Source organism: Cyprinodon tularosa, unplaced genomic scaffold, assembly GCF_016077235.1.
Source record: "Cyprinodon tularosa strain WSP-4 unplaced genomic scaffold, ASM1607723v1 ctg623, whole genome shotgun sequence".
Classification (NCBI taxonomy): domain Eukaryota; kingdom Metazoa; phylum Chordata; class Actinopteri; order Cyprinodontiformes; family Cyprinodontidae; genus Cyprinodon; species Cyprinodon tularosa.
Window position 1 is genome coordinate 321,658 of NW_024039367.1, and position 11,816 is coordinate 333,473.

The window sequence follows — 11,816 nt, forward strand, 5'->3', positions numbered from 1 at the left end:
TATGTGAAATTTAAATATGGAACTTTATGAATTGAATAATAGTTTAATATAACAGAGAAATTATATTTACAATTTCAATAGAATACCCAGATTAATATTTATATTCATATGCAAACTGATATGAATAAAAAATAATTAGACTAACATTAAATACAGACTAAAATCAATACTGTCCTAATGCTATAATCCCAACCATTCATTCATCAATCCAATAATAATAATAACATTAAGTTATTGTTATTGTTGTTGTTGTTTTTTGATTATCATAGAGAAATTCTAAACATTCTAAACAGCGATATGTTTAAAATAATTAAATATCAAAGTGTGCATTGCTTAGGCATGCACGTGTGCAATTTGTTAATTGTTTTATATCTGTGTCAATATTTCTGCATGTCACAACGAATTCGGCAAGTCTAAAATAGACAGAGTAAGAACTCTCACTGCTCATAAATTCGCCTACGGTTTTTTCTGAAAAAGTGGGATAAGTGATAACGCATGCTGGGAATTGTAGTTCCATGCTTAGTAAACTCTAGCGACCATGTATATTTAACCATGTTTTTAATTCACAGAAATAATAAATTTAAGAGCTATGAAATCGTCTCATAACACCCCTTCAAACTGCCCTTTCAGTTACTTTTTTGGGGGTCAAACCCCAAAGGTGGTGGAGTCTGTAGGACTTACCGTTAGGAGAAAACTTCATCTCCCATGATGCATTATTGTTTAGCTTCATCTGCTGTTTATGGCGTCAGTCTCAGAGCTAAGGGCAAGTTACGCTCTGACCGATAGATAAACAAATAGTTTAAAGGTGAGTAATGTCTTTTTTAGTGTTTTTACTTTGAATATTTTCACACATTTGTGTAACTTGGCGTAAATGCTGGCCGCAGCTAACCCTGTGCGGCAGGGCACTTATTGTGTCCTACATTCTCAGCTGGTTCAATCCTCTTACTGTCGGTCAAAACACAAACTGCGAACCCAAAGACCAGCGTCTGTTTTATGTTTCTTCTACTTCTGGTTAGGCGGATATTCCTGCTAGCTGTCTCCAGATTGGCATTATGGAGGTGGAGAGTGTCAGCGCACAGGAACAGACACGTCTGACCCAGAAAAGGTTCGAGGCAGCGGTTAAAGTCATCAAGAGTTTACCCCCCAACGGTTAGTAAGACCCATCACTTCCTGGGAGACACTGACAGCCTCAGCAACTGCTTCACATGAACCACGTTCACTTTACATCTGATATACTGCTCAATTAAAGGGATATTGCACACATGTCATCAGGTTAGACGTAGGCTAATTTATTAGTCATTTTGTTTACACAAGTGTAAAGCAAAAAGAAATTTCGTTTGGAACAGCTCTCTGAACAATTTCATCTTAAATATATATATAAAAACAGTAATATGACTGTAAATTTACAGTTCTAACAAATTAGCTCTTGTTCATGTTAAATAAATATGGTTAGTTTATAAGGTTTTCCTACGTATATATATATATATACACTCCCCGGCCACTTTATTAGGTACACCTGTCCAACTGCTCGTTAACACTTAACAGCCAATCACATGGCGGCAACTCAGTGCATTTAGGCATGTAGACATGGTCAAGACAATCTCCTGCAGTTCAAAGCGAGCATCAGTATGGGGAAGAAAGGTGATTTGAGTGACTTTGAACGTGGCATGATTGTTGGTGCCAGAAGGGCTGGTCTGAGTATTTCAGAAACTGCTGATCTACTGGGATTTTCACGCACAACCATCTCTAGGGTTTACAGAGAATGGTCCGAAAAAGAAAAAACATCCAGTGAGTGGCAGTTCTGTGGGCGGAAATGCCTTGTTGATGCCAGAGATCAGAGGGGAATGGCCAGACTGGTTCGAGCTGATAGAAGGGCAACAGTGACTCAAATAACCACCCGTTACAACCAAGGTGGGCAGAAGAGCATCTTTGAACGCACAGTACGTCGAACTTTGAGGCAGCTGGGCTACAGCAGCAGAAGACCACACCGGGTGCCACTCCTTTCAGCTAAGAACAGGAAACTGAGGCTACAATTTGCACAAGCTCATGGAAATTGGACAATAGAAGATTGGAAAAACGTTGCCTGGTCTGATGAGTCTCGATTTCTGCTGCGACATTCGGATGGTAGGGTCAGAATTTGGCGTCTACAACATGAAAGCATGGATCCATCCTGCCTTGTATCAACGGTTCAGGCTGGTGGTGGTGGTGTCATGGTGTGGGGAATATTTTCTTGGCTCTCTTTGGGCCCCTTGGTACCAATTGAGCATCGTTGCAACGCCACAGCCTACCTGAGTATTGTTGCTGACCATGTCCATCCCTTTATGACCACAATGTACCCAACTTCTGATGGCTACTTTCAGCAGGATAATGCGCCATGTCATTAAGCTGGAATTATCTCAGACTGGTTTCTTGAACATGACAATGAGTTCACTGTACTCAAATGGCCTCCACAGTCACCAGATCTCAATCCAATAGAGCATCTTTGGGATGTGGTGGAACGGGAGATTCCCATCATGGATGTGCAGCCGACAAATCTGCGGCAACTGTGTGATGCCATCATGTCAATATGGACCAAACTCCCTAAGGAATCCTTCCAGCACCTTGTTGAATCTATGCCAGAAAGAATTGAGGCAGTTCTGAAGGCAAAAGGGGGTCCAACCCGTTATTAGCATGGGGTACCTAATAAAGTGGCCGGTGAGTGTATATATACATATATTTTTAAATACTGTCACACACTTCAGTGTGTGTATTAATTTTTTTGTTTTAAGCAGTGACTGGGGGACTTTTCTGCAGGTTGGGGTTGTAGTTTATGTGAAATATAATGGAATAGAAAATCCCTTTATTGTCCCACAATGGGAAAATTGTGGCGTTACAGCAGCAAAAGGTTATAGCAGAAGTGGTCACACAATGTACACCTTAGAAAACTTCATCCTAGTGTTTTGTTTTTTCACTGCTGTTCATTAACCTCTGAGGTCTTAATACTTTTGATTTGTCAAAAACAGTAATGGCTTTATTAGAGTTTAGAGATTTTACAATAGCAGAATAAAATTTAAAAAAGACACATTTTCTGTTAGTCAGCCTGTTAAAAGGAGCAGCCACAGATTCAACCTTATCACCAAAGAGTTACCATAGTCCTCTTTTTCTGAGTTTTTTTAAATAAAAAAAATAATAAAATCATAAACCTTGCAACTCTGTAACCTAGATTTAAGCGCCCAGCAGTTTTTATAAAATGTAATACACAGGATTGATGAGCAATGCCCCAAAGAAAAAAAAGTTACCTTTCTTATGGAAAAAAAGTAACCTGGTTAGAGAGATGAGTCCAATCAGAACTATTTGAAAAGTGGGAGGTGGAAGTAGAAAATAATTTGGAGAAGCCAACTCATCTAAGTGTTTTAGATCTGAAACTTTATTCTTTAAAAGCTCTGAAATGGCTCTTAAGCTCAGTACCCTATCAGATGCCAACTTCAGCTGGTGCCAGGTGAAACGCAGCAGCTTGAGTGATTTTATCAGCTTTAGCTGCAGACACCAGCAGAATCGGTCTGTTCATGTGGCCCCATCCAGTGTGTAGATTCCTACCCTGTTGTTGAATAAAGCAGACATTTTGCATACAGTGTTTGTGTCTGTTTTTCTTCAGGTCCCTTTCAGCCTTCAAATGACATGATGCTCAAGTTCTACAGCTACTATAAACAGGCCACTGTTGGACCATGTAATATCCCACGACCTGGGTTCTGGGATGTAGTTGGTAAAGCTAAATGGTTTGTAGATTTCTCTCATCTCCATTTATGTTGTTTCTGCTGTGTTTAGATATTTCAACTCTTTACATTAATGTATTTTATAAATATTAGATTCATTTTCATGTAAAACCAGACTGAAGGCAGAGGAATGATCTTTTTGTGTCTTTTCTTAAGTTATGCTCTCTGGACTGGGTCTGGAATGTGACCTCTTACCCACAGAGCCGGACAGCTTTCTCTGTTGGGTCTTGCTTGAAAATGTTTGAAATCATAGCTACCGACAGCGGGTGGGGTTTTACTCAACCTTTGAGCCGAAGGCTTGCAGGGAACACATTGACCTTGGGTAAACTGGGTCTGTTTGAAATGCAGGGAACTAGCACAAAGGTGACATAGATCCTATTTAATAAATATGTTTTATTGGAGATGTGAAGAAAAAAAAATACACATTTAAGTAAACATGTTCAATGCCAGACTCTGTTCAGACTTTGAACTTTGACTGTGCTAAAGGCTGACGAGTAACAGAAGCATGATATCCATCTACCAAACATAACGGGGGGGATATTGTTTAAATATTTATGTCTTATGTAAAAACATTCTAATTAGATTGATACTTATCTTTTAGTTTAATCACTTTGATTCTTAATAAAAAAAAAAATTCCTTTTTACGTTAATTTTAATAGGGATGCGTGGAATTCCCTTGGAGAGATGCCTGAAGAAGAAGCTATGGCAGCCTATGTCGACCAAATGAAGCTGGTTGGTCTTCTTGATTTTTCAAATTTTGTGATCAAGACTTGTCTGTTCGGTGTTGTAGCTGATGATGGTTGTTTTCATTTGTAACATTAGGATAAGCAAATACTAAAAAAAGCTAAGGTGTTTTCTGAAAGTTGAGGGAGAGTTAGAACAATGTTTCGAACCTGAGCTGGAGCATTACAGCAGGTCTGACCCACAGAAAAGTCTACAACTTCCATTTAGGGTCCTCGTTAGAATGCTGCTGAGAGGTGGGATTTAGAGACCTAACAAACCAGCACACTATGGGAGGATTTCAAAGCACAAGAATGCTCAGTTTGATGTCTCTTCTGCTCCAGCTCTGATCAGCATTTTTATTTTTAGATGCCCTGACACACAACTTGCCTCATAATCCTTCTGTATTCAATTAAACCACATAACCAGCCTGTTTTCATTATGTGTGTTTAACGACAGCAAAATAGTTTTCATGTTATAAGGGAAAAGCCCCTTATAGCACTCATTCTTCTTAGTTTACTGCAAGAACACAGTGATTGGTCCAAGGTGATTTCTTCAAGCTAATGCTGCACATGTAGTAAGTCTAACAGAAGTTAAAATACTGATATGTTTTCAGGCATATGCTTCTCTAGGGTCAATAATAAAGCAAATACCAAAATAAAAGCAAACATGTCCATTCAGGGTAATCTTTAAGTGGCAGTTAAGGTCATCTGCAGACATCATGTAGTTTTCGGGAAACAAAAGACACAATTGAAAACTACACTTTAAGGAAGCAGTTCTTTCTGGCTACCATTTATGGCACACAAACAACTATTGGTTTCCTTTGTGGTCTTCTTCACATTACGATTGAGTTATTTTTGTAAAATGCAGTGAAGATAAATTCTTCCTCCTCAAGTCTTTTCTTTTTTCCCCTTAAAGTTCACTCATTTCCTGCTGACAAAGAAGGATTTTAAAATGTTCACTTGCTTTAGAAAACACAATGAAGTAAAATATTCTATTTGCTTCGTACATTTATTGTGAAGGTTATTATTATTTTCCATTGGGAACAATCCTTAAGGTTTATTGGTTTTCGTTTGCAGATCCTGGAGGGAATGCCCATGACTGACGAGGTGGAGGAGCTGCTGCGCGTCCTCGGACCCTTCTATGAGCTGATTGATGAGAAGAAAAAAGTCACGCAGATATCAGACTTGAGTACAGGTAAGGTCTGTGGCCCACGGCGCCGACTCTACCTTCTACTTCCTGGTGACAGAAACGGGACGACCAAGCTTAACTCTCTCTGCCTCTTATCTGCTCAGCCCGTTTAACCAAGTTTGCTAGGCAACTGGAAGGCAAGTATCTGACTGTGCTCTCATGACATAGAGTAGTGTCTGTGTGCTGCTTCAGATCAGCTGCTTTTAGTGTTAGTTGGCGGCACTGTTCCCTCTGTTACGCACACGTTTTAGGCTGGTTTTAGGATAAAGAAATCGTTTTTTCTAGCTGCTGATTATTTCATAAAGTTATTCCTTTGTTATTCCTCTTAAAGTACAGAAACGAGATAAAGATGGAGTTTAAGTAAAGTTTAGTTTTGTGTGGAGTTTCCCAGTATTATTATTATTATTATTTTTTTTTTTTTTGTTCAGGGTTTGGAACGATGCTGGACACAGTGGGATCAAAAAGTATTGCAAAAAGCGTAATAAGAAACATGGAGATGAACGGCACTCTGGAGACTCGGCCTGCCAGGCTCAGAGAGAGTGAAGAAGTCGAAGAGGAAGACAACGATGATGATGATGATGAGGAGGATGATGATAATAATGAGGAAGAAGAGAAGGAGGACATAGTAGAAATCAGAAAAGGTTGATATTTCTCCCTATTGTGAGACGATTATCCCTTGTATTGCTGATTTTTTTTCTTATCACTGCTACTGTTGTGTTTTACTTTAGCAGCACAGCCCAAGAAGAAAAGTTCCACCAGAAGACACAGAGTGTCCCTCCAGAACGGTAAATTGTCTAATGGCGGCTCCCATGTGGTCAACGGGGGTCATCCCAGAGACGGCGATGTGCAGGAGGTCTCAGCCGGGGAGCCTCTGCTGAATGGACACCATGCAGGTAGGAAAACCTCAAACCTCCATATTGGCTCTGCTGCATTTAGAACTGCAGCGTGATGAGGACTCCTCCAACATTGCCTGCCCCTGCTTGGGGTTTAAGAGCAGCATGTGACCAGATAATCTGCTAAGCTTTATTCTCAGAGCTGCAGCAAATCTGCACGCACTGAACCAGTAAAGATTCACACCTTGGCTGCTACTGGGCCGGTTTGGATCAGTCAGAATAAACAGGACAGGCAGCCATTAATTCTCTGTTCCTTCTGTGTAGAAAGTCTGAAAACCATAAACAAGCCGCACAAAAAAATATGATGTCTCTTTGTATTTATTTTAGATGCAAGACCCAATCTGGTTACCAGTGACTCAGACAGTGAAGTCTACTGTGATTCTGTGGACCAGTTTGGCCAAGAAGAGGCAAGTCAGAGCCTCACAAACATGAGCCTGGATCAGATTTTCTAAATCACTCCCCTAAAGATGTCTCCTTTTACTCCAGAACTCGGAGCATAACCGCTCTCTGGATGACCTGGAAGAAGAGGAGAGTCAACTACGACACGCAGAGGAGGACGTTCGGGATCCTCCACAGGCCGTCAGGTGTGGAGGAGAAGAGGGGGAGACGGGTGGGACGGGGTCACAGAGACAGAGGCTGGACGTGGAAATGCCAGATGGTGCTTCAGCCAGAAGGGGAAAAGGTGAGGACCAACCTCCAGGATGTTAAAGCTTCTATTATATAAAGCTTTAAAAAAAGGCCTTTAAGGCAGTTTATTTAAAAGAAATAGTTGAGCCATTAAAGCCTCGCACATTTGTCCCAAATGAGATTTTTTTAAATGATACAAAAGATATTTATGAAATGTCTTCAAGTTTAAGTAATGAAAGCAGCTTTATCTCTTTAAGTATTTTTGTTGGGTTTTTCAAGACTAAACTGGATAATCAGTTTAAAGTTATGAAATACAAACCATATGAGCCTAATTAAGATAAAAAAAAAAACAGCTGATAAAATCCTTTTCTGCTTTCCAGGTTCTAGGTCCCCAGGTCCAGGACCTCAGGTCCCCATGCACAGCAGTGGGGATGGAGACGGGGAGCGCTGGGGAGGCGCTGTTACACCCGCAGTGAGCCTGAACGAGCAAATTGTGGTGGCGCTGGCCAGACTGCAGGAAGACATGCAGAGTGTTCTGGAAAGACTAAGAACCTTGGAGGCTCTAACAGCCAACCAGGTCAGACCAGCCAGTCCTGTCGGTTCCTTGCCTCACAACAACAATGTTAGACAGGAATACTGGTTCTTACTGTTAGCTTTTATTTCATTTCATCAAACAGAATATTTGCAAACATTTCCAGCCTTTCAGGCTTTATTTTTAACTGGTTAAATAAATCATAAATATAATTTTAGTTCCCTACTAACCTCCAACATGCTCTATTCATCTGCTCTTATTACTAGTCTAGCCAAAATAGATTATTGTGAATTTCCAGGTTAATAACTACTTTCAGAGTTTATCTGAATTTTTTTTGTGTCCAAAAATAGAAAATCTTATCTTATATGTTTTTGTCTTCAACAAAAAGATTTGTCGTTATATAAGCGGGATGCCATAATATTGAAAACAGCAGTTTTTTGCAGTTCTTCATGTTGTCCTATTATGAAACAGACTAAACCATTTTATTTGTGTTGTTTGTGCGGATTTCTGACTTGACAAGCTCACACAAGAACACATTTTCCCTCTAACAGACACAGAGTGCCCCAGAAAAGATGTCGCAACCGCCTACAATCCAAACTTAAATATGTGCGTTAACACACCTCCCCCAGGATTCACTCTGCTCTGATGAGCAGCCAAAGCTCTGCTTCTCCGTACCCAAAAAATAACCCAAGCTGTATTCATCTCCATTCACCCTCCTTTGTCTGCTTAAGGAAAACCTCGCAGCATAATACTTCCACCACTATGTTTCACTGTGTAGATCATGGGCTGAAGGTGACTGACATCATGAGGCTGTTTGCTCACTGATGTTCTCTAACTAACCTCCGAGGCCTTTTTCCAGAACAGGGGTGATTACCTATAAGTTGACATCTAAATTTAATATGCTGGGTTTTATTTTATTTGGGGCAGAATACAGATACAGGCCACAAACATTTAGGCTATTTTTATAAAGAAAATGTTTGCGTTTCCAGAAAGGAATTATTTCCTTAACACATTATCTATTTATGGGCCCCAATATCTGTTTTAGCTTAGTGCAAGTTCCAGAGTTTTTCCAGACCTTTTTCCTTCACTGGTGATGACTGCAGTGTTGTGCTCACACATGGGAGAAGAAGAAAAAGCCCAGCAGTCTGCAGCTGGAAAGGGCTTTAGTTTAGAGGACTTATATCAGCTGGGGTAAAAAAAAAAAGTATAAATATTAAAGTGGTTTGAACAGATACCACCATTTTAGCAAAAAGAAGGCTAACTGCATTTAACTCCTTTCCAGGGCAGAGAGGTCTGTTTGTTCATTAGTTTTATTCTCTTACTTGTGATGGGGTTTGGGGTGCACTAGTTGCTTGTCTTTTGTTATCCATCTTCACATACCCCACCCTTGTTCTCTCGCTAAGGTGGAGACCCAACAAAGCAGCACAACAGCTAACACCCAAAGACGCTGCCCGAGAATTCAGCCTAAATCACTGCCTCATCAATTAATAGATCCTATAGATGCTACTGGGGGTAAATAAAGGAAACCTCATGTAACATATCATGCAATTATTAGGGCATGTAGCAAAGAATATTAAACAATTTTATTTTCAGTGGGGAAAACTCCCAAAATATCTCAGAAAAAAAAACCTTCCAATAGAAATAAAACCGTCTTTATCAAGTAGCTTTAACAGGCGAAAAAAATAACACTTCGAACGATGAAAATAGACGATCAGGGTGGAGATACATTCATATGAAAAAGTTTGGGCACCCTTATTAATCTGAATTATTTTTATCTCTAAATATTGAGGTGTTGGCAACAGCTACTTCAGTTTGATATATCTAATAACTGATGGACACAATATTTCAGTATTGAATTGATGTTTATATAATTGTAGATGAATTAATGCTACATTTAAACCGTTGGGCTATCTGACCAAACACTGAAAAATGTGATTAAAATCAATCTATTTGTTCAGATTAGGAACCAATGTGGTTGTTTACATTAAAGAGCAAACACTCAATCTTTCACGACGCTGGGAACATCCTAAGTGTATCCATAACTAAAAATAAAATTTTAATATGAATAATAAAAGGTAATGAAAAGATAAGCAGCCTTTTTCAGGACATTTTAATTTCAAGTCCTCTGGAAAAAAAAAACATTTTATAGATGATCTTTTAGATTATTCAGATAATGTTAAATTAAAAAGATAAAAAAAACAACAATGGTGGTAAATGTCAGCAACCTCTGCACAGAAAGGAGAAACCTGATGGAATGGTACATTTCTCTCTGTCAGACTGCTTCATATGAACAAGATAAATTGGACTGCTTTTAAAAATCCTTCTTTTTTTCCCTGTTTTTTGCAGACGAGATCAGTGACTCTGCCTACCTATGGATCGCCTCAGACCAACAAGAAGAATCGGGTAGAGTTTAGACTGCATGGGTGCTTTATTAACGGAATGCTCTTCTTGAAACATCTGTGTGTTCTTCTCCTAGAACCCATCATGGTGGCCTTTTAACATTTCACCAACCAGTCTGGCCTTCGCCATTGTCTGGCCTTTTGTGGTTCAGTGGCTTATCCGTCTGTTCTTGCAGAGGAGAGGAAGGTATTACCTTTGCATCCACATGCACTCTTTGGAGTTTTTTTTTTTTTTTGCCGGACTAACTAGTTTTATGTATTTTTTGTCTCTTTTTTTTATTGCCAGACGCATCAACTGATCCAGCTAAGGACAGGAGTTGAACTGTCTTCAATCCAGTCCGGCTGCAGCCTCATCATCCTAATTAAACTCAACAGCCAGTAATTAGCTTTTGCACTTCGAAGAAGGAAACCGTGGAGCAAAGGATGAGTGGAGCATTGAAGTATGCAGTGAGCCGCACTCCGGCTACGTCGTGGAAGGGAAATGTTGAACGGGCTTTTGATTTAGTCGTGAAACTGTACTAGAATCTGTCTTTCAAATATAACGGTCTGTGACGAAACGGTTGTATGGATGTAGACCAACTACCGTAGCTACTTGATTATTTCCCTATCTTAGGCTTTGTTGCACAAAAGTTTGGTTATTTCATTAGCTGCCCAGGTGATGCTGCTATATTAAAATGTGTGATAATAACTGTAGAATATATATGCTGAATGTAAAATCGCATTGAGATGTGAGTGTTTCCAGGTAATATTTATTGCTTTTAATTACTTTCAACAGACAAGATTTTATCTGTAAAAAATGTATAACTTTGTTGTAAACTGATCTAAATTTGTCTCATGTGCACTGCTTTATATCAGAAGCCAGTTTATGTTCCACTTTTCATTTTCTCTAGAAAAAAGTGCCTCATCATCATGTAGTAGATGGCGTTACATTACAAGTTAGCTCTTCCGGGTATGGGCCAAATTAACGTTAAACAAGAGAATCTTCCACTCTGATTTCTAATCATTTATAAAATGCAGCATCGTTTTTATGGTTGTGTTTAATTGTTGTCTAAAGATTTGGATTGAATCCTCTGTTTGCAAAGCAGTGAAAACTAATTATATACAGTAGCTGTACAGTTCAGACCTTTAATGCAATATTTTAATTGCATTTATGTACTAATTGTAGATTAATATGTAATATTTACAGAGATTGGCGCACTAATTAAAGCTGATCTTTTCAGAGAAAATATGTTTTCATAACGAGAAAATTGGTTTACCTTTCTATTATAATGTACTGAAAAATTTCTCACCCCTTCTGCTTGTGCAGAGGTGTATGCATGTGATAATCACAGCCTGAAATAAAGTTTTGACCAAGCAGTTTGAGTGTGTGAAGGAAATGTTTCGATTGCAGATGAATCAATTTTATTCCATTGATTTGGATCATCCAGATAATTTCATACAAGAAAGTTAATTCTGGCTCTAATCATGATACTGCCATGCTAGCACCCCTATTACCATGACTGCTACACTTTTTATGTATAAAATTTGTATTTAAGTTTTCCAATATCCTCCTCTAAAGTGAGTTGAATTGTAAATAACTCACTTAGAAACCATTTTGAAATGGTTTATCAGGGATTTTTCCACAGCTCAAAACAGAGTAATTAGACACTTCACAGATCTGCAGTAGCATCAATAAGTTTAGAAAAATTTTTTCCTGATATTT

At 39.0% G+C, this 11,816-nt stretch overlaps 1 protein-coding gene across 4 annotated transcripts; it reads left to right on the top strand.

The window, feature by feature from the left end:
• The first annotated feature begins 649 nt into the window (after positions 1 to 649).
• Positions 650 to 11,490, top strand: acbd5a (acyl-CoA binding domain containing 5a). Of its 4 annotated transcripts, none has more exons than XM_038307907.1 (14): positions 650 to 805; positions 1,017 to 1,149; positions 3,635 to 3,755; positions 4,412 to 4,484; positions 5,552 to 5,669; positions 5,768 to 5,800; positions 6,092 to 6,304; positions 6,392 to 6,556; positions 6,884 to 6,963; positions 7,043 to 7,238; positions 7,564 to 7,760; positions 10,062 to 10,118; positions 10,192 to 10,301; positions 10,401 to 11,490. In XM_038307907.1, exons 2-14 carry the CDS (start codon positions 1,053 to 1,055, stop codon positions 10,411 to 10,413), a joined length of 1,473 nt encoding a protein of 490 aa, XP_038163835.1. In that variant the 5' UTR covers positions 650 to 805; positions 1,017 to 1,052; the 3' UTR covers positions 10,414 to 11,490. The 4 variants fall into 4 exon arrangements, with proteins under 4 accessions (XP_038163835.1, XP_038163836.1, XP_038163837.1 ...); XM_038307908.1 differs by having other exon boundaries at positions 6,395 to 6,556; XM_038307909.1 differs by lacking the exon at positions 5,768 to 5,800.
• The last annotated feature ends 326 nt before the right edge of the window (positions 11,491 to 11,816 follow it).